General features: G+C 47.0%; 1 protein-coding gene across 1 annotated transcript; it reads left to right on the forward strand.

The window, feature by feature from the left end:
• The first annotated feature begins 11,711 nt into the window (after nucleotides 1-11,711).
• Nucleotides 11,712-21,778, forward strand: LOC115383497 (spindlin-Z). The gene is made up of 8 exons (XM_030085695.1): nucleotides 11,712-11,847; nucleotides 17,018-17,082; nucleotides 17,489-17,585; nucleotides 18,309-18,357; nucleotides 18,459-18,597; nucleotides 18,679-18,796; nucleotides 18,870-19,103; nucleotides 19,219-21,778. The coding sequence occupies exons 3-8, from the start codon at nucleotides 17,546-17,548 to the stop codon at nucleotides 19,416-19,418; spliced, it is 780 nt and encodes a 259-aa protein (XP_029941555.1). The 5' UTR covers nucleotides 11,712-11,847; nucleotides 17,018-17,082; nucleotides 17,489-17,545; the 3' UTR covers nucleotides 19,419-21,778.
• The last annotated feature ends 115 nt before the right edge of the window (nucleotides 21,779-21,893 follow it).

The following is a 21,893-nucleotide window of genomic DNA, read 5'->3' on the forward strand; positions in this document are numbered from 1 at the left end:
TTCTTGTTCTTCTCTTCAGTTCCACTAAATTCTAAATACAATTTCTACAATACATCATAGTTTGCTCCTTTGAAACTGCCATGTTTCAATTAATAACACAATGTAATCCAAAACTTTGAATGTTTGTACCTCACGTGGATTAATTCAGTAAAATATTTGTTATTAAAACAGAGCAATAATATTTGTGGACAGAGCAACTGAAACATAGACTTGGAGCAGAATAAGATTTAACCTGCTTTTAAATTCTAATTCAGAGTACATTCCTTCTGCTCAGTCAGACATTGTAATCCTTCCCAACCCAAAATTAAAACAAAACTGTTTTTATGATGTTATTCCAAGTATTTGATGAGCTCTTAGTCAAACATATTGAGACATATATTATGTGTTTTCATTAAATGTTAGAATTTGCTAAACACAGGCTTCAGGAGAATTCTTCACAATTTTCTTTGCAATTTTCTTCTTTTCTCCAATAATCTGTCTGTTCCTCAGCTGGAGTCCTTGCCACCCTTATTCTGAAACAAACAGAGATGCATTTCCTGTCTGATAACCTGAACTTGACCTCTTCGTGATCAAAGACGATCCGGCTCGGTCCATTCCGGACCGGATCCGGTATAAACCCCTGTGACGGGGTTACAAGATAAACCTTATCCTCACGAGAGGGCTGTGGTTACAAAAATAAAAACTGGAGAAAAAGAAGAAGAAATGAAAAAGGTCTCGTGTTCATCAGCATGACGTCACGACTCCTGGGTCAAGTTACATACAGACATCAACAGCAGACCGGAAATAACACAAATCTGCTTCAACAATAAGAGCTTTCAGTGGGTAAACGATGCTCTACACTGGAAAATAACCCTGACTTTGAATCAAACGAGAGGAAAAAAGAATCGTTGATACATGTTTGTGGTTAAAAACGTTTGTTAAACCACCTTAAATAAGCATCATAATATGTGTTTTATGTTGAAAATTAAAAGGGCTTCCGGTTTGTTTGACAGTGACGGAGGTAAAAAAAAAAGTGGTGCTCACGTGTCAGAGGCTGTGGTGGGCTTGAGTGTGTGTGTGTGTGTGTGTGTGTGTGTGTGTGTGTGTGTGTGTGTGTGTGTGTGTGTGTGTGTGTGTGTGTGTGTGTGAGTGATGAGAGTGGGGACTGGGGGGAACGTGATGGGACACCTGACTTCATCAATATCAGCAGAAATCACTTTATTCAGACTCACTCCACTCTATTATCTTTATGTTTTTATTGCATTATTGATGAATTTCAGACCAATCTTCTCGATATCGCTTCGATTTTCCCTCTTTCACCTCTGTGGGACACAGACGTCTGGCCATAACTCACGTGTGCGTGTGTGTGTGTGTGTGTGTGTGTGTGTGTGTGTAAATTTATTTATTTTTTTATTATATTTTTCTTAAGATATATTTTATTTATTTGTATCTAATCCTATTGAAATCAACAACCTCTGCCAGGTTTTAAAGCCCAGGATGTTGCTGGCAGGCATAATGGAAGATGTGAAGATGTGAGGGTATTCTCACTGCCAGCTGTCCGGGGTGACAGCACTGCAGCCAATCAGAGCTCGGTGTGGACAGGACCACGCAGGAGGCCGTGTCCGGTCTCTGTCCTGCTGTCTGAGCTCCTCGGGTTGGGAGGCGTTGCTCGGCGACGGCCTACCTGCAGAGAGGAGTGTAGTTTACCTGTAAGGTGAGCTGCAGACGGGGAGCCGAGGGGCCGCGGAGGGAGAAGCTCCACAGGTGGGTTCTGTTCCACCGGTTCCGTCCTGCTCATTCTGCTTTTTACAGTATGACCTCTGCTTCTCATCTGAAACTGAGACTTAAATCAAACCGCGGCAGCACCACCTGCAGGACACATCTCACCTCTTTTCAGGCTTCCTCAGTGACATTGTTCAGTTTCCACCCTGGAAATGTGTCCGGCTGCAGTTTATACGTGATGCTTGATGCTGAGTCTGGCTTTGAGGCGTTTGGTGTGAAGTTTGCATGTTCTTCATGTGTGTGTAGGAGTGTGAGGACAGCGCCACCTGAGGATGGCGTTAGCCAGCGGTCAGTGGATAGAGAAGGAGGTGATGGGAGAAGCTCCCAGTCCCAGGTGAGCCCCCCCCGTTATTTTTGAATAACTGTCAGACTGTTTAATTGTATAAAATTGTTGTGTGTTTCATCAACTTAAACAAAGGGAAAGTTATTATTGAAATGTTGTCCCCTGAACCCTTGCCCACACTGATCCCTCCTCAACCTTCACATCCACAGACATGGCCATGCGTTAGCTGTCGCAGGAAATGTTGCCTTTATTTTTGGAGGCGCGATCAGCGTCAGCCAGGAGGTAGGTCTTTCTCTGGTTTTCCTGTTGGAAGCCTTTTCGGCGACTGTCTGCTTGATCTGCCTCCTCTGTTTTGTCCAGGACTCCGGCTCTGTTTACTTTAATGACTTCTACATGCTGACAGGTAAAGCTCTCTGTGTATGGAGCTCACTTTCAACCAGCACTACCTTCTTTGTTTGATGCGGAAACAGCATTCTGAAATATAAAACAATATTTTGTGGGGAGTTTAGGGTTAATCGACGCATGAGATGTATGAGTTTAGAGTGAATCGGGGTGTAAGAATTTAGAGCTAATGCAGGCATGAGGTGAATAATTTTAGACTTAATCACAGTGGATGAGTTTGGAGTTAATCCAGAAGTGAAATGAATGAGTTTAAAGTTAACCAAGGTGTAAAAGTTTAGAGTTAATCCAGGCATGAGGTCTATGAGTTTAGAGTTAATCGAGATGCATGAGTTAAACTCGCCTGGGCACAAGGTATAAAACTTTAGAGTTAATGAAGGTGTGTGAGTTTAGAGTTAATCACTTAAACTTCCAAACACATGAATTATTTTAGTTTTCTGTCCAGTCTGCGACTGATGGGTTAACCCCCCATGAACTATAACTAACTCAATAACTGAGCGAGCTGAACTATTTTGACCATCGTGTTTCCTGCCGTGATTTGAATAATTCTATTATTATTGCCGAGCGACTGAACTGATTCCTCCGTCACTTCCACTGTCGCTGCAGTAAATCCTGACGGTGTGATGTGGGAGGAGATTCCTCAGAGCGGAGACGTCCCCTCGCCGAGAGAAGGACACACTCTCTGGTAAACCACAGCAGCGAGTCCTGAACTCATCACTGACATGCCACCGCTTTAGATTGGAAGAGAAAACCAAATATGCTGAGATTGATGGAAGGTTTTGAGTCTAAATCAAGCAGCTTCACACTGCTCTGATATCTCTCCTTCTCAGTGTCGTCAAGGGGAAGCTGTATCTGTTTGGAGGAGCTTCCAGTCCGGACGCCACTGAATGTCTACCGGGAGTCTACAGCTTTGATATCGGTGAGGGAGGTGCGAGCGCGCCGGTGTGGCGTGGCTTTGGTTTTCTTATACGTTTCGTTCGTGAGCAGTGTCTCTGACCTGGGAGGGCGTGGCCACCGGCGGCCTGGCTCTGAGGAGCCTCAGACACAGCGCCGCAGCAGCCGGAGACAACATCTACGTCTACGGGGGGTCCGTGGGAGGAGAGCCCACCGACGACCTCATGGTCTTCAGCACAGGTACATGAGAGGCCAATCGCACGGATTTAGCTTTTTTTAGTTTCTATTCATGAGCCGAAATGTTTAAAAGTGAAGTTTGTGCTCCGTCTGTCTCAGTGTCTCTGACCTGGACTCCTGTCAAAACCAGTGGATCACTTCCTCCCGCCCTGTGAGACACACACACACACACACACACACACACACACTACTGAAAATCATGATCGTATTATATGAACACTTACCTTCAATTAAGAACCTAGAAATAATCAATATGCATGTGTGTGTGTGTGTGTGTGTGTGTGTGTGTGTGTGTGTGTGTGTGTGTGTGTGTGTGTGTGTGTGTGTGTGTGTGTGCAGATGGGGTCAGAGCTTTGCTCTGGTTGGAGATCAGCTGTTCATGTTTGGAGGTTGTGGAACCGGAGCGAACGTTTGTAAAGACCTGTTTGTTCTCAGCACAGGTGAAAAGCTCCTGTGGCTCATCTTCAAGTGTTTGTCCTAGCGCAAAATGTGAAGTTAAAAGTTTCTCTGTAAATCCTGCTATTTGTGCAACATTACATTTCAATATAGGATTGCACTCAAGCCCTTTCATGAGTCTCAGTCTTGGAGTTTGACTGATTTGTGTCATCTGCATACTGATCATTACATCCAATAAGACTGCCTAAATGTCCAGCAGAACTTCTCTGAGCTTCTATTTTTAAACTGTTCTTGAAAATATAGACCCCAACAGTCATTGGCCACAATATCTGATCACGTCTAACATTCAACCAAATATAATGACTTCAGATCTATTTCACTGCAAATCTGATCGTCACATCATGACGGTGTCACATGCTGTAGGAGTAAAACACATGTTGTGAATGTCTGGTAAAGGTTTTGGCTTCTGTCATCTCAGACCCATGAGTCTCTGACATGTAAGCCTTGAATTTCTTTGACGTTGTAGAAAATCTGCTGTGGCAGAAATGGGAGGTGAAAGGAGAATCACCTGCAGCCTGCAGCGGGCAAACACTGACTGCACACCACGACAAGGTACACACACACACACACACACACACACACACACACACACACACACACATGTCCAGGTAAGACTATTGTTTACATTTTTCCATCTGAGAACATTCTGTTGCTGTCACATTTTGACATTTATACTTGTTTGAAGGAGACACTATAAAACTTTATCGTTAAAAAACTTATCCATGTAACTAACAGACTCCAGGAGTCAAGGATGCTGCATTGTCACAGCAGTACGTTACACATAATGGTTTGAAAGCGCATATTCATTTCAGGTCAGCACCAAAACATTAATCGTGAAGCACAAACTTCAGTGTCTTGTTCCTCAGTCTCGTCAGTGGTTCTGTTTCTCAGTCTGAAAATGTTGGAATGTTTGTGTAATATGGTGTTTGACTGACCTCCTGGTTCCTGGACTTTAAGAATGTATGGCAAAAGCAGCACTTTGTGAGCTGCCTCCAAAGAAAACCTGTGTTCCAACAGGAAAGTCGGTAAAAAGAAAAAGATCATTACCTTAGGTGATTTTGGTGATCGAAACAGGCTGTCACATCTCAAAGTAAATCCACATCCTTCATGCTTTGTCTTGTTAGGACATCTACTTCTTTGGAGGTAAAAGCACCAATGAAGACGGCCTGGTGGTGTCTTCCAATGAGATCCATAAGCTCAGTATTGGTGGGTGAGCTTCACTGACAGCAGTTTGCTACCTGTAAAAAGAGAAAGACAGACAAATGGCTCTTGTTCTTTTCTGTCCAGCGAAGATGAAGTGGAAGCTGCCGCTCTACGTCGGGATTCCTCCGACCCGCCGCCACGGACACACGGCCTTCATCCTCCACAGCCACGTCAGCAAGCAAGAACCAACACTGACACGCCGTTTATTTTCATAATGCTTATTTTACAGGCATATGTATCTGTGTGTGTGTGTGTGTGTGTGTGTGTGTGTGTGTGTGTGTGTGTTGGCAGCTGTATGTATTTGGAGGGAAAAACGAGGAGCAGGACTTTAATGACCTGAAGGTGATGAAACTCATAAACCCTTCAGAGAGACAACCAGGTACGCCTTCAGACAGGCTCGATCACACTCCTGGTTGCTTTCCTGACTAACTGTTGTTTTCAGAGACCATCCTCACAGGAGTTGATGGTGTTGGGGGAGGGCTGGTTAGCAGGGTGGGAGAAGGTTTTGTCTGATTCAGTAAATACTTCCTTCCCCAAAACATTACAGTGAAGCCGAACACCAGCAGACACACCCGCGTTCACGAAAAATACAAATACAGAAGAAACCTTCGAAAGCCCAGGTAGTTCCTCTGGTGGTCTCCAACCCACACCTCTGCACCCACAGAATAAAAATCTATTGGTTTGCGGAGAAACTGAGTAAAAACTTGAGGTCAAAGTGCTTCTCGGTGAAAATAGCTAAAACGAGCTCAAACAGCTTAAATCACAAACTGTGTATCAGGATAAAACCTGATAAAATTATAAAAATTAGTACAAAATTGTTATAACATCTAAACTGGCCAAATAATACAGTCTAAAAGATGCATTTTGATGAATTAAATTGACACATGGAAATCTAGGATGAAAGAATAAAGCTGCAAAAAGTGCAAAAAACAGAAGAAGAAGAAACCAACACTCAGTAGAAATTATATTACTGCTAAAACATCCTAAAGAATGCAGAACTGCAAAGAAATAAAAAAGGCTAACAGTGCTGAAACAGCTATAAACGTAAAATAGCTGAAATGATTATAACCTAAAAAAGGTTGTGTTATCTTCATATTATGGCTGATTATTCCGTGGAGTGTTTTATTTCAGTGTTTCCTTGAAACGCTCATATCAGATTTGAACAGCACCAGCATGTGATCAGTGGTGCCCATCCGAGGGGGGCCGGACCAGAGGTTGGAAACCACAGCAGTGAGCTGGAGGTTGAGGTCTTTGGCCTCAGGTTGTTCCGTCTGGTGGCTCCGCTACACGTCTGAGACCAGCTGTGATGGGAGACGTTGGCAGTTCTTTCATTTGCATGCATGATGTGACCCAGCTGGCCCTTTAACTCAGCTTTCATCTTTTTTTCACAGTAATGAAGGAGATTTTGTCAGAATTCGGTCTCCAGGGTTCTCGCCACAGGTCAGCGGCTTGTGCACACACTCGCGTTTCAGTTTCATGTGTGCGATTTCAGCTTCCTGCCAAGCTCCGTTTGAGTCTCATCTCTCACTTCTGACCTTTTGCTTCCACTCTGGTTTTCACTCTCAACAGTTTCACACCCACCAAGGTTCCCAACGTCCGGTACGAGCTGAGCGAGTCGCCTCCGTCCGTCCGGTCCAGGAACGCAGCAGCTGAAGTGCAGGTCTCCAACCAAAACAGCCCCAAGGTTTCCTCTTTGTTTTACAGTAACCGTCTGTTTCTGCTGGCCCTGACTGAAACACCATGACACGCTGCTGCTAATTCCAATTCATAGTTTGTTTTTGATTTTGGTTTTTTTTTTACATGAGCTTCTATTGTTCTTACAAATCTGAATGGTTGAAGAACTTGGTTACGGTTTGGCCCTGACAGTGATCAGTGTTCCTGGTCATCCCGTGCTGCATTGTCAGTGGCCCAGCTGCCTCAGTAATCCAGCCTGAATGTTGGCTTTTTTAATGTTTGCTTTCTCGTGATTTGATCATCTTTCGTTTACTGCTGCAGACATTTGCACACAGAGACTTCGGTGCAGTTCGGGATCAGGCCATGAAAATGATCGAGGCAGCTTTTTCTCTGCTGGACCAGGAGTTCCAGAAACTGGACCAGTACGTTTTTCGTTCACGTCGTCCACACCCCCGCATGATGTACGCACACGCCGACAGAAGCTACTTCAGGAAAACTGATGCAATCCTGCTGAAACACGGCCGAGCCGACGCCGAACTCACTGAATATTTCAGTCTGCTCGCTTAATATGCACATGCTGAGCAAAACGTTAGTTTTACAACTGATTTCTGTCTTCCAGAGAGAAGTCCAAGTTGTGTAAAGGTGCTGCTGAACTGCAGGGAGAAAAAGAAGCTCATGAAGCCCACATGCAGCAGCAGCAACAGGTCGGCCTTGATTCCAGATGATTAGACATCTTGAACTCCACAAGATGGTAGAGTTCTTCGTCTTAAGATATTCAAATCCAGATCCAGGTTCCAATGCAAAGCAGGACTCTTCTTGGGCTATTTGAAGGCTTTTTAATGAAATTACCTTTGCTGTTGGGTTTTGAAGTATATCTTCTGATTTTACCTAACCACATCCATTTGCTGAAAAGATCACAACTTTCCTGAAAAATGTAGTGATGCACATGGTTTTCCTGCACATTAGCAACAAAATGGGCAACAATAAAACTCCTTACATTGAAACAGCTCTTCTCCAAATAAGTATACATTTAATAAGAATCATCACAGCGTCATCAGCATAGAGGGAGAACAGTTCTCACACACAGCAGATACTGAGGAAAGACAGGGTTTAAGGATCTTTAATGTTTACAGTATTCCATTCACACTCTGTTGGCATGCATGCTTAGTTTTAATACTCAAATATTTCATTATTTATTTGTAATAAAATATTTTAGTGTCATAGCTGCAGCATTTCATTTGTGCCAACATGATGGTGAAGTTGTAGCCTGTGAAGATAACAGCATGTTTATTTAATGAATACAGAAAACTAAGTGGGATTTGGTATTGAGGTGCAGTGGTTAGCTCTGCTGTCTCACAGCGAGTGTACCTGGAGTTCTGGTTGGAACTCACTGTCTGAAGGCCAGCTCCTCGAGGTACCCTGGTATCTGTGTGTGTGTGTGTGTGTGTGTGTGTGTGTGTGTGTGTGTGTGTGTGTGTGTGTGTGTGTGTGTGTGTGTGTGTGTGTGTGTGTGTGTCTGTGTGTGTGTGTGTGTGTCTGTGTGTGTGTGTGTGTGGACACAGTTCAGCCTGCTTGCTGCCTCCAGTCTGAGGTGTGTTAGATGTCTGTGTGTGTGTTTGTGTGTGTGTGTGTGTGTGTGTGTGTGTTTGTGTGTGTGTGTGTGTAGGACTTCCAGGAGATGCTCGACAGGCACCGCTCTCAGAACGAGGCCTGGCTCCGGGCGAGAGCCGAGGAGAACGACAGGGAGAGGAGGGAGCTCTGCAGACTCAGAGTCAGTAACGGCACTCACGATACACAATACAATAGAATAGAATAGAATACAATACAATACAATAGCCATTTGAGATTTTTGTGCCATTTATTGGATTTTGCCATTTAACCATTGCAGCTATCTTCATTGTTTGGACTCCTTGAAATGTTTTTTTTTTAAAGTTTTTCTTGTGATGTTGGCGGTTTGAGAAGTGTTGAGCTGTCTAATATGTCTGTGCGGCGGTTTCTCCTCAGGAGGAGGTGCAGCAGGAGCAGCAGCGGCTGAAGGAGGAGCAGAGCAACATCCAGAAACGCAGCGAACATCTTCTGTCCATCATGCAGCAGTTCAAAGGGATGTGATAGATAGATAGATAGATAGATAGATAGATAGATAGATAGATAGATAGATGAATGGCTAGATTGTTGAATAAATTGCTTGAATAGTGAAAAATCCTTTATTCTTTGTTACTTATTCTTCATTTCAAATTTATTTTGACTGTTCAGGACAATTTGATGAGCCAATCTGCTCAGTTTTCTTGGATTAGAATAGTTTGAACGGAGAGAAGGATTCAGATCAAGTCAATATCAAACAGTTCCTCAGAACGATCACGTCACTTTTTTATGTTCATGTAATCGCTTTATGTTGTCAGTGTATAAAACCCCGAAGCACACATCACACAGAATAGCAAAACACTCAAATCAGCATGAGTGTGTTTCATGATGAAGAAGACCACAGCAAGGAAAGTGCATGAAACATTCAAGGGAGCCAGATCTGATGGATATAAGGAAAAAAAAAAAAACCTCACTCCAAAGTCGTGTTCAAATCATAAAATCACTGCATAAATCATGAAGAACTGGTCCTAAAAACATAAAGCTTCACAGCTGTAATGAATATTCAAAGAGAAGTAGAACTGAGTCAATCAGACTCTCTCATTTCACACAAATTAGCTTTGAAAAAAACCTGGCAGCTGATTTTAAATATTTGATAGGCTATTTTTATAAAGACCAGCCCAATCTAAGAGTTTCAACAATGAACCTGAATCGATATTTTTCTTCCTGTTGAGTGGAAAAATTAGCTCAATTTTAATTGGGTGATTCAGGAGTATGTTTAAAAAGACACAAGAATGGGACACATTCTTTTGTTTTTGTATTGTGTTTTTAACAACAGACTTCATGCTGAATCAACAGGAACAGTTTTTACTTCACGTTCATCACATGAGTGAAGTAAAATGCACCCTAGGTTTAGCGAACCCCCTAACCCCAACCACGAAAAAGCACTAAAAACAATGGATTGATGAAAGCAGCAGATTATGTACAGTGGCAGGGACAGCAAGTACATCAAAAACTGCCCAATACATCGCACAGTGTAGAAACTACTGCGAAGCTCCAAGCAGCTGTAACATACATCATCTTCTGACCGTCGATGAGAGCCTGCACTTCCTCACTGCTCCACGTCTGATCTCCAGACGCTGTAACTGTCACTTTTGATCAGTTGAACGAGTCTCCAGATACAGGCTCTTTCAAGGTTTGCACCCATGTGCAACTGATGTGCGACTGTAGGTATTTAGTACTTCATAGAGTTTTTTTTAAGTGAGATCTGCCCAGCATGGTTGAGGTTAAAGGTTAAACGCTAACACCGTGTTCTAAGACCTACAAACTTCAGTGGGATCATACATGGAGGTTTAATATACGTATTATTATATAAGTATAAGTATTGCTACTTCCTTGCTCAGGTTGACCATGGCCATATTTTAAGATGCTAATACTATGCTTGTAATAAGAAGTAGATGAGCATACTTGATGTAAAAAGCTGCTCATTAGACATTAATGCAGGTCAGACATGCTGAAAAGTTCATTCCTGAAGTCTTCTGAAAGACAGTACTCATTGGATTAAATTATATTATTAGATATTTCATCAAGATCGTTCCATTCTGAGTTGTTTTTCCACTTCTATCAGAAAATTCTTCCCTCATGCCAACATTTATGTAAAAAGAGAGCGAGAACAACAGATCTGAGAGGAGAAATGAAAGTGAATCCTGTAGATTTCATTCAACTGATTTTCAGGACTGACTGTGATCACTTACGAGCAGTGAGGAGCGCTCTCTCTCCCTCTCTCTCTCTCTCTCTCTCTCTCTGTCTCTCTCTCTCTCTCTCTCTCTCTCTGTCTCTCTCTCTTCCACTGTCGCATTCAACAGAACAGCGGATCACTATTTAGCAAGGAAAAACAGCGTAATGCGCCAATCGGCGTCCTTGCATTTCCTCCCGGTTGCACTATTTGGCAGAGGACGGCAGGGGCGGGGCTAGAGAGGGAGGAGCGTCAAAGTGGCGGCATTCACACCGGAAGTGTGTCCGTACACTCAAATAAAAGTAGTATTCTGACCCAAATATTCACACTGCTTCTAATCTTCCAACCTGATCTTAGTTCTGGTGTCTCAGTAGTGGACATTTGATCAATTCCATTGTATTTGTCATTTTATACACTTGTATTTTTATGTGTTAAGAGTTTTCATGTAGTGTGCAGCTTTATTTTCAGAAGTGTTTCTATAAAACAGGACTGTTGTTCTGCTCCTTGGGATGCATGCTACATGTTGTGTCTTTATGTTTGATGAACATTTTGAATAACTGTGGACAATTTCAAAGCAAAGAAACTAGACAGTACCGATTCCTGTATCCTGCAGACCAGGCTGTGTATTCACCCTGCGTGTAGTTTTCCCAGTCAGAATGCCAACAGGCTTGAATTTAAGCGAATGCCTGTCTATCTGTGTTTCCTGTGTTGAAATGGGGGCCAGGCCATGTTTCAGGTTCTCCTTGTGTGTAAAACGTAGAGTCCTGAATGGCATAAAACGTTATAAAAGAAGACAATCCGAACATTTCATGTTATAAAATCTCCTGGTACATTCTGTGCTTGTCTTTTATTATTGACTGATCCAATTATTGGAGGTTTCGTCTTGTTTTTAACATCTAAGCTTTCTTCTCTCCTCCCCGTCCACTCCGGAGGGATGCTGTTATTGTGAAGGGCCGCGCCGGAAGCGCGCTGCTCGCCGCTCCGCGTTGCCCCCTCCGTGCTGAGATGGCTGTGGAGTCTCGGTGGTTCCTGTGAAGTCAGAACGGTTTCTGTGGACGTACCGCAGGAGGGAGCGAGCCCTTCGCAGCCCGCTTCGCGCTCCGCCTGGCAAAACCCGAAAGCCACGGTAAGACAGACCGGACTCCGCTCCGCTAGCCCCGCCGTCCAGCCCGCTGGGGGGGAAGAAAACAAAAACAATCCCACTCATTGAGCGTTCGTTTTGTTGGTTGCGTTGTCCCGCCGAGGGGGAGGGGCGGGGAAGCTGTAGCAGACAGCCAGAGACCGAACCCAGTCTGCTGCTGCTGCTGCTGCTGCTGTCTTTCTGTCTGGGCCGCCGCCGCCGTGTTTTCCGCAGAAGCGGCCCTCCGCTCCCCGGCGCCGCCTGCCGCCGCACGGCGCTCCCCGCCCCGCCGCCCCCGGTCCACACCGGCCTGTCAGCAGAGAACAGGAGAAAATAAAAGCGAGCAACATGGCTGACGGTGGCCCTGCACAACCTGCTCACTCTTTTTTTTTGTGTGTGTGCGTGTGTGTGTGTTGTTGTTGTCAGTGCAGATGATGTCTGCATGTGAGGCTGGCTGTCGCTTGAGCCGTCGACTGCATTCTGAGCCGAGCGGCGGCGTGATGGAGAGACAGGCGGGATCAGCTGTCACACACTGGAGTAAAAGGCAGAGAAAAGCTGTTTTCAGCTCTGGGGAGGGAGGGAGTGGGGGGGTGGGGGGTGCTTTGGCACAGTCTTTCAAGGATGCATTTGCTGCATTGTGTCATTTTAACGCAGCCTGCAAAGTGAAAGAAGCCTCCTCCACCTTTATGAGGAGCGGATAAACTGATCCGAATGCACATTTTGCAACACTCCTTTGTTAACTTGTAACCAAATAATCAAAGCAAAGGTCACAGTTGGTCTGGATCCTGCAGGTATGCTGCGATCCACCTGCTGATGCTTCTCTCCTTCCCCACTGAAACAAAAAAAACAAGCAAACTTGAGATGTGGAGCGAGAATGACGTTTTCACTGCCTGAAATTGACCATTTCGCCACATCTGCAGCACATCTGTCTTCCCACACTGTGACAAAGACAGCCTGCAGCCGTGATCCTCCTCAGAAGCTCGCTCCACTCGCCCACATATCACGATGAAATCGCGTCGGTGACATGAATCCAGGGCTCTGGTGATGGGCTGGCGAGGCGTCGGCGCCGGGTCCGGCTCTCTGACTGGAACGGGAGCGTTGGTGCGAGTCCCTGAAAACACAGGACAGGCAGAACCTTCCCGGCTCTCATTTTCTGCAGGATCCGGCTGTGTGAGCCAGCAGAATGTAGCAGCAGCCTGGAATTCACGTTTTTAATGCTGTTGCTGAGGACGGCGATCAAACGCTCCCCCGTTTGGACCCAGTCCAGGGTGGAACCTCTTTTCTCCGGCTGGAATCTGGACCGCTCGTCGTTCTAGAACCGCGTTGCATTTCTCCTCCGAGCGCCTCTGAGCTGGTGTTACTGCGTCTCGGCTGGATTCAGGTCCAAACTCGTGACTGGAGCTACAAAAGCAGGATTTCCTTTGTTTGGGGACATTCTGTAGTTTATACATTTATTTCGTGGTTCAAGGTTATTAATGTGGTGCAGCCCCTAATCATGATGGTCCCTCCGCCATACATCCCTGTGGGGATTATGGCTGCATGATATCAGGTGACGTAGCTTCACAGTGAGGATATAGATTAAACATAATTAAATATATTAGCAGATGAAACGTGTGGTGCAGGAACTAAAGTGGCATCGTACTGGAACCCAGAGCCCAGTCTGAGGGGAGTTTTCACTGTGGGAGCTGGATTGTGGGTGAAGCAGCGCTCGGCCACGGTCTGGAGGATCTGGAGGATCTGCAGGGTCTGGCAGCTGCTGGAAGGGAAACGTTGTTGGACTCCTGAACAGATGTTACCGCGTCGCTGTGAGTCCTTCAAGCCTTCAGACGGGAGTATCTGAGCATCACGTGCAGCAGGAAAAACCTGAATGAAGGCTCCTGGGGATAATCAGTCCTCCTCTGCTGAAGGTGACGGAGGAGGTGGACTCCTCCTCCTCCTCCTCCTCCTCCTCCTGGAGGCTTTCAGGAGCTTCTCCTGTTGAGATGTGCAGAACCAGATCTGACAGAAATATGAGGGTTTCTCCTTGTTTCAGCTCAGTGCTAACGTGTAGTGTTCAGAAAGCTCGGGTTCGATTTCCCTCTCCGACTCGCCGCTGTGCAGAGCAGTTGGAGCAGCGCTGGGGCTTGATGGAATCCAGATGTTTTGGGTCAGGACGGAGTAAAACCTTCAATGTTTGGTACCTGCTTTTTTCTTTTGTGGGTCTGGTTTTCTTAACGTCACAGCTACAGTATGTGTGTGTGTGTGTTTTTGAGGGGGTGGGGGGTTACTCATGTTAGGAACATATTCCATTGTGTTCCCCCCTCCCCCCCTCCTGAGGTAAGTTCTCCAGTCTGGAGGCAAACGCTGAAGGGAGCTGAAGGGATTTCATGAAGTCGTCTTCAGATTTCTGGAAAATCCAAAACAATCTATGGTTTGATTTCATCTCTGTCTGGTAATTGTTCTACACCCCATTATCACATTCACACACCAGTGGAGGTAGCAGTCTATCCACCTGGGAGCAGTTTGGGTTTCAGTGCCTTGCCCAAGGACAATTTGGCATATAGATGTTGACGGAGAATCGAACCAATGACCTCCTGATTACAAAGACGACTGCTCTGCCAACCGAGCCACAGCCGCTTGCCAGTGTGGATGAGCTGACCATGACTTACCATGACTAGTAAGTCAGTGGTTCTATACCTTTAGCTCCACTCACCTAAAAAAAACAACACTTTAACCTGCTCCACCCACATGAAGCTACACCTTAAAGGTGCAATAAGTTAGAAATTTACTATCAAAACAATTAAAATTATTTCCATTTTTCACCTGCCATTGAAGAAACATTCCCTGTAAACAATCTGTCGTCTCCATCAAATGTCTTGGTCAAGTTTTTTTCTTTCAAAATAAGAGTCCTGGGATGGAACGTCAGTGGGTGGGGCTAGACCGTCACACTTCCTGGTTCCAGAGCCAATCAGATGTGAGTTTCCAAGGTTGCCAAACGAGCAGCGCAGCGATCCGTATTTTATGACGGCACCAGTGGCTGACCGGCCGTGCACATGCGCGCCGTGCACGCCAGATGCCAGTAGTGCACACAATCTTTGAACAGGTGACCAGGAGCTTTTCCAAAGAGAACTCCACTCGTCCAAATAGAACCCGTTAAAGGTGTTTTTTTTTTCTCTTTTTACTTTCAGTTTTGCAATAAAAAGGCGACAGCATTAACCGAGGTGAATCATGGGAGAGTCATGATGTCATTCAAAATGGCCGCCCCATGACTCTTGGATGAGTCGCTGTTCACTTCGGTTATTTTCGTTTTTTAACTGAGATTTTGACACAGCTGGTCCAGAGTGATGGCCTAGTGGTAGAGCATCCACCTCACAACCGGGAGGTCATGGGTTCGCGCCCCAGCCGGGTCATACCAAAGACCTTAAAAATGGTACCTACTGCCTTCTAGCCAGGTGCTCGGCATATATAGAATGGGGTAGGGAGTCGAACACACAGAGCTACCAGAGGCCTAGTTTCCACTGTGGCCTGGGGTTATGACTCGGAGATAGTCGCCGCACTTAGCATGGAAGACTTTGACTTGGTCCAGATGTGTTGTTTTGGGCGAGTAATGGCTGCTTTCATCTCATCCAGAGGATGTTTTACTGCCTCAAAACGAGCAGCAGAGTGTGAACTTCAGAGCTGATATTAGAATGAAATCCTCCTTCAGGGACTCTGTCATGTTCCACCTTCGTGTTTTGGCAAAAATATGCCCCCACGGTCAGGTTAACGTCACACAGCGCTCCTTTTAAAGCTACAGTTTGTTCTTTTATTCAAAACTATAAAGACGCCAGGTTGGCACAGCGGAGGCCGGACCGCTCGCTAATTATTAACTAAGAAAACACAGAAGACTGACTGGGTGCTGCAGCGGCTCACTGCTGCCCCCCAGTGCACAGAAGAGGTACAGTTTTTCCAGAACTGTCTGGGAGCCGTGGAGAAGCTGCCGAAGTGCTGGAATGGCGTTTACGTCGTGGTTCTCCTGGCGTTCCTGGAGGTCTTGGCCCCTCGTGGAAAGCCGTTGCCGAGCGGCGGGTGTCGTGGTTGCCCGGGGCGACGGGAGCGCTGCCTCCAGCTGCAGTGGGGCGCTGCAAACCGTCTGGTGCCTCTGGCGGTTGGCTTCCTCTGCAGGTGAGCAGGAATGCGTTTGAAGTGAGGAAGCGAGGCTCAGCTGACGAAACCGCCGAGAGAGGAGCGCGCCTCAGGAAACCGTCGGCGCTCCGCTCGCCGGCTCCTTCCACGACGAGGTTAAACCTTCTCTTTTGATGCTGATGTTGAGCCTTACAGTTGCTGTTGAGTCCTGATGACGGGCAGCCTCTGATCATGATGCTGCTGCCTCCCTGCCTCGCTGTTACTGACAGTCCTGCTCTGTGGATGTGAGGAAACACTGGGAGTCTCTGAGATTAACTCTGATGGTAAAGAGCCGCTCATGGTGAGGTCAGGTCATGGCGTGTGTGTGTGTGTGTGTGTTCTTAATGATTTGTAGCAGTTTTCCCCTTCAGGCTTGGCTTGGCGTTGCGCTCGTCACTGTGGCGTTGCGGAGCGTTTTTCTGACTGGAGGTTTGGAAGCGAGGCTCCTCAGAGTCAGCGGCGTTGCGTAATCCACTGCCTGCAGATAAATAATCCACCGCCGGGCCTTCTGACGGCCTCCGCCGATCAATAATTGAAGTCTCATGCTGTGGCGGTGAAACCTTGATCAGCTGTTGGCCTCTTCTGCTGCAGCCACTCGACTGTAAGGCTGGAACACAAAACGTCTCGGCTTTAGAGACACGAGGATGATCGTCTGCCACTATCTGGAGACTCAAATAACAAATCAAAATCCTACCTCAGTATCAGAATTCCTCACTGCTGTGATATCAGACAGCACAGCATGCTTTCAAGGATAATTTAACATCTTTGCAGCTGATTTATTGACTCAGAGACGTTATTGGTTTTTAAAACTGTTTTGTTTGGTGAATTCATGGAGGATTTTCTATATTTCCCCGTGTGTGATCAGCTCCATGGGTTTGCTCTTCTTCCTCAGCGTTTGAGGAGAAACACACACGCATTTTGCAGAGTGTGACGATCGGACCGCACACTGCAGGAAGTGTGTGTCCCCCCCTGCTGTCCACTGCTCAGAACACACTCCGTGAGGGTTCACACACTCTGGTTTCCTCCCCTCCAGGTCTGACTCCAGCTTTGGCCTGAAGGGAGCGACGTGGTGGCCGTCCCCGCCGTGGTGGATTCTGGGTAACGACTGTCTCCTGTCTCATTCTTTCCCTCCAGACTGAGAGTTTCGTCTTTACATACAAAAGAAAATGATCCAGAACAGTGTGAATCTGGACAACGTTTGACGGAGCGACGCGTCAGGGCTGTTTGATTCTCAGTCTTGCTGAATAAAACGTCTCTTCAGTGTTATTTATCAGACTTTCTAGAATAACCCGAATATTCTCATCTCATGAACAGTGTTGCTGCAGTTCGCCATCTCTTCTCTGAACGTGAACGTGTTGTGTTATTTTGGAGGAGCTCAGAGGTCTGTGGCGCTGCAGCCTCGGCGTTATCAGCTCTGCGCTCCTGGCCTGCTCGGTCAGACTAAACAGCGGTGTGTCTGCAGCGCCGCCTCCGTACGAGCTGACGGATCTCCGTCTCGTCCCAGGTGCGAGCCGTTAGCTGCGTGGCCGGGCAGCCTGGCTGCCCCCCTGCCTCCAGATGAATGAAGAACACTCCAGGACACAGAGACACAGCTGATACAGGTCAGAGGTCACGCCCTGCTGGGGTCGTCCCGCTGCAGCCTCCGGAGACGGCCTGCCCCGGATCGGCAGCTTCATCTACTGGTGTTAACTTCATCTTCTAGTTTGGACTCTTATTTTGAAAGTGTCCTCTGTTAAGAGGAGCCTGGTTCACGCCGCCTCGTGTTTTTACGACCTTTATTGTGGCTCTTCGGAGCAGCGATTCTGATAGCGTCACAGTTCAAAGCTACGTGGGCCGTCGAGCGGCGACGCCTCACCGATCTGGTTCAGCGTGAAAACTGAGCACGAAGAGATTCTGTGAGAGTTTAGAGTGTGTGTGTGTGTGTGTGTGTGTGAGTGTGTGTCTGTGCGTGAGACACTTTCCAACAAGATGAGCATTCAGAAAGTCAGTTCTTCCTCCTGACGGTGTTTAGCTGGTCGTATTAAGACTGTTATGATGCACAGAAACAGCATTTTTATAGAAATATTGCCAAATTTGCAGAGTTTCCAAAGATATGAATCATTTTCCCTTTTTTTATGGAATCATTCCCTCTCAGTCTTATTAAATTGCACATTTCCTCTGGTGTGCGGATCGTCCCTGAGCTGGACGCCACACGAATTCATTCAGCGTCAGTGTTTGTGAGTTTGAACCCAGTCCAGACTTTAGTTTGTGACGTTGAGCGTTTCCAGAGGGAGGATCCTTCCTGGAGCGCCCGACGGTTCAAGGTGCTGCGTTTGTCTCCTCAGGGCATGCAGGTGTTTCTGCAAATATGATGAAGAAAAAGAATCCGCACAAGTGAGTCGGCCGCGATCCCCCGGCGCCGCGTTGGAAGAGTTTCCGGCTGTGTTCTGATTCACGGGTCCGTCTGACTGTTGTTGTTTGTCGTCTTCTTAAAGAAAGCATAAGAGCAATCTGGGCCCCACCACCAAAGTTCTGTCGCAGCCTCGGCGCAACATCGTGGGCTGCCGGATCCAACACATCTGGAAGGAGTCGGGCGGAGGACACGTGGTCTGGAAAGGCACGGTGCTGGATCAGGTACCCGCCGTCGCTCCGGCTCCCCCCGGTCCGCCCGGGCGCCACACTGAGCTCAGGTGTGTTGTTTTTTTTTTGCCGCAGGTGCCGGTGAACCCGTCGCTCTATTTGATAAAGTATGACGGCTTCGACTGCGTCTACGGCCTGGAGCTGCATAAGGACGAGCGGGTCCAGGGCCTGGAGGTGCTCCCCGACAGACTGGGTAAGGCCTCCGCTCGGCCCTCGCCGGCCACCGGGGGGCGGCGTTCCCGACTGACGGTTTTCCCTCCGGACAGCTAAATCCCGCCTGACGGACGTCAGCCTGGCCGACACCATGATCGGCAAGGCGGTGGAGCACATGTTCGAGACGGAGGAGGGACCCAAGGAGGAGTGGCGGGGCATGGTCCTGGCCCGGGCCCCCATCATGACCACCTGGTTCTACATCACCTACGAGAAGGACCCGGTCCTCTACATGTACCAGCTGCTGGACGACTACAAAGAGGGCGACCTGCGCATCATGCCCGACTCCAGTGAGTCTCGCCGTTCCTCTCGGGTTCCGGAGGTTTGAGGGACGGTTTGGTGAGAGTCCGGCTCCGGGTCCTGGTCTCCGGTACCGACCGGTCTTCTGTGTCTCCCTCCTCGCAGACGACAACGTCCCGGCGGAGCGGGAGCCCGGCGAGGTGGTGGACAGCCTGGTGGGCAAGCAGGTGGAGTACGCCAAAGAGGACGGCGGCAAGCGGACGGGCATGGTGATCCACCAGGTGGAGGCCAAGCCGTCCGTCTACTTCATCAAGTTCGACGACGACTTCCTCATTTACGTCTACGACCTGGTGAAGACGTCCTAAAGACTGCGCGGCGTCCCGGGGCTCCGCCCACACGACTGAATCAAACTGCAGCTGCACACGTTGAGACATCCGAAGCATTTTACCCAGCACTCGTTCTCAAACCATCCGCCACAGCAAGACGTACTCCACGGAGCAGCCGGAGCAGATTTCTCTTGGGAATCAGCTTGATTTTTTTTTTTTTTTTTTTTTCTCCTTCGGGAAAATATTAGGAGGAAGAAAAGACCTTTAAATCCTAAAAAAAAAAAAAAAAAAGAAGAAAAAATCACGCTTTCACTCCCCCTTTTTATAGGCTTCGGAGCCCGTCTACCTTTCTGAGTGGAGAAAAAGTGGAAAATTTTCATCTAGAAAAAAGATTTTTGGAAAAAAAAAAAGTCTCACGTTAGAACAAAAAGGCTGTTTTTCTAGAGGAGGATGGACTCACGCGATCCCGGCTCTCCACTTGTCAATTGACTCTGAACAACTGGAAAAGCGTCAGCGAACAAGCCCCGCCCCCGCCGCCGCCTCCAGCCCGCCAGAGGAGGCGGGGCCCAGTGAAGATGTAGCCCGCCCATTGGTTAGAAGCCCGCGGTGGTGGAGCAGCTGGTTCCGGACTCGGGACGGCGCCCGGTCCTGCTCCGTGGTGATTCCAGGTTTAGTCTGGACCGAAGCCCATCGATCACTCCGAAATAATCCTGCTTCATCGGCTAAAGTTACTTTTAAAACTTTTAAAACTTTTAAGAATTTGATTGACTTCGTCAGCTTCCTTATTTTAACATTTCTCTAGAACAGGAAATTTCATCATTTTTGTGGCTTTTACAGATTAAACACTAATCTTAACCTTTAATATTTAGTAAAAATTGGAATAACCTTTCAAATTCTGCACTTTTAAAATATAACGAGACAATTTTTGAAGTTCGATGTGGAGCTATCGAAGACCTCCGCTGGAGCGTCGTCAGTAAAAAATGGGTTTCGGTTAAAAATCTCCGTTCACCAGGCTCAATTTGGACTTTTTTATGAGGCCTCCTCACCAGTCAGCTGAAAGCCGGGGGGGTAGAGTAGAGCGGGGAATCGCCCCCCACCCCGCCTGAGGTCGGTTCCCCTCGTTGTACAGAGCAGAAGGACGTTCTCATCACCATAGTGCGCTACTTCCACAACGTCAGCATCGACCAGTCCTCACCGAAAGACGCCTGCAGTTCGAGACTGGCTTTAAAAGAAGAAGAGGAATGACTTCTCTTATGGGTTTTGTTGTTTTTTTTGTTTTCGGTTTTTTCTACGCGTTCTTGCTTTTATCATTGCCAAAAACTTTGATCCTGTCGTGAAGTTGTTTGACGTTGGATATGATCAGACGGCTTTTTTTTCTCGTGATTTCACTGTAAGCCTTTTGGGTTCGAGTGTCGTTCGTCTTTTCTACGTCGCTGTTGGAGGAGCGGAGAGCGCACGCCGCGCTCAGACGGCAGTTGGAGCGCCAGAACCCGACGTGCGGGCGTCGGCAGCCTGCTCCCGCTCCGGCGCCACGTGTTGCTTGTTGAAATTAGAACTGAAACAACAACAATAAAACAAAACAAAAAAAAAAAAAGAACAAGGAAAAAAAAATCCCAGTTTGTTTTTCCACACACGAGCAGGCAGCCGTGGGAATCGAACCCGTTCTTTTCCCCGGACTTTGGAAGAAAGGCCACATCCGGAGGTCCAGCGTTGGGTTCTGAGGCATGTATGCAATAAAAGGACACAGTGGGTAGAGTTTGGTAAATGAAGAGATTAACAACCAGTCGAGGTTAAAAACTTCCTTTTCACTAATGTAACTTTGATTTGGGTTTACGGCGGACTGGAGGCTCGGCCCGACCGGCTGTTCTGCGCTGGGTTGAACGTGAGGCCTCGAAGTGTTCCGTCATCCAGACACGTTTCCAGAAGAGGAGGGAGTCTTGAAAAGACTCGACCGGCCGGCGAGCAGGGTAGAAAAAAAAGAAGAAAAAAACCTCCCAGCAGAACAGCGGAGCGTGAAGCCTTCAGTCTGTAAACCCTGTGGTGTAGTTAGTTATTGAGGCAGGTTAAAAGCTCATTGTTATGACTGCTCTAAAAGTTAAAAGAAAAAAAACAGTGTCTGCGTTTGTGTATCTGTTTTGTTTTGGAGTTCTTTTTTTAAATTTTTTTTGTCCATCACAAAGCAGAACGATTGTGATCATCTGCGCAGACGCTCTCCTCATCCGTTCTGGGTTCCAGCCAGGCTGTGTACGGTTCACTTTGCTGTTCTCTCGATACCAGATTATTATTGTTGTTGATGTTGGAATGACATGGGCCTTCTATCATCCTTCTGCCTTTAACTTGTTTTGTTTTGTATGTTTGGAAAAATGTATGTTAATTTTTATTGTCATTGGAAAACCTGACACGGTGTGCGTCGTCTTCTTTCCCACCTCACTGCTGCGCTCGGTTCAGGACATTCTTCACAACCACACGCTCCAAATAATCTCACTTTTATAGCCCACATTTAGGAACATTTAG

Source organism: Salarias fasciatus, assembly GCF_902148845.1.
Source record: "Salarias fasciatus chromosome 7 unlocalized genomic scaffold, fSalaFa1.1 super_scaffold_4, whole genome shotgun sequence".
Classification (NCBI taxonomy): Eukaryota; Metazoa; Chordata; class Actinopteri; order Blenniiformes; family Blenniidae; genus Salarias; species Salarias fasciatus.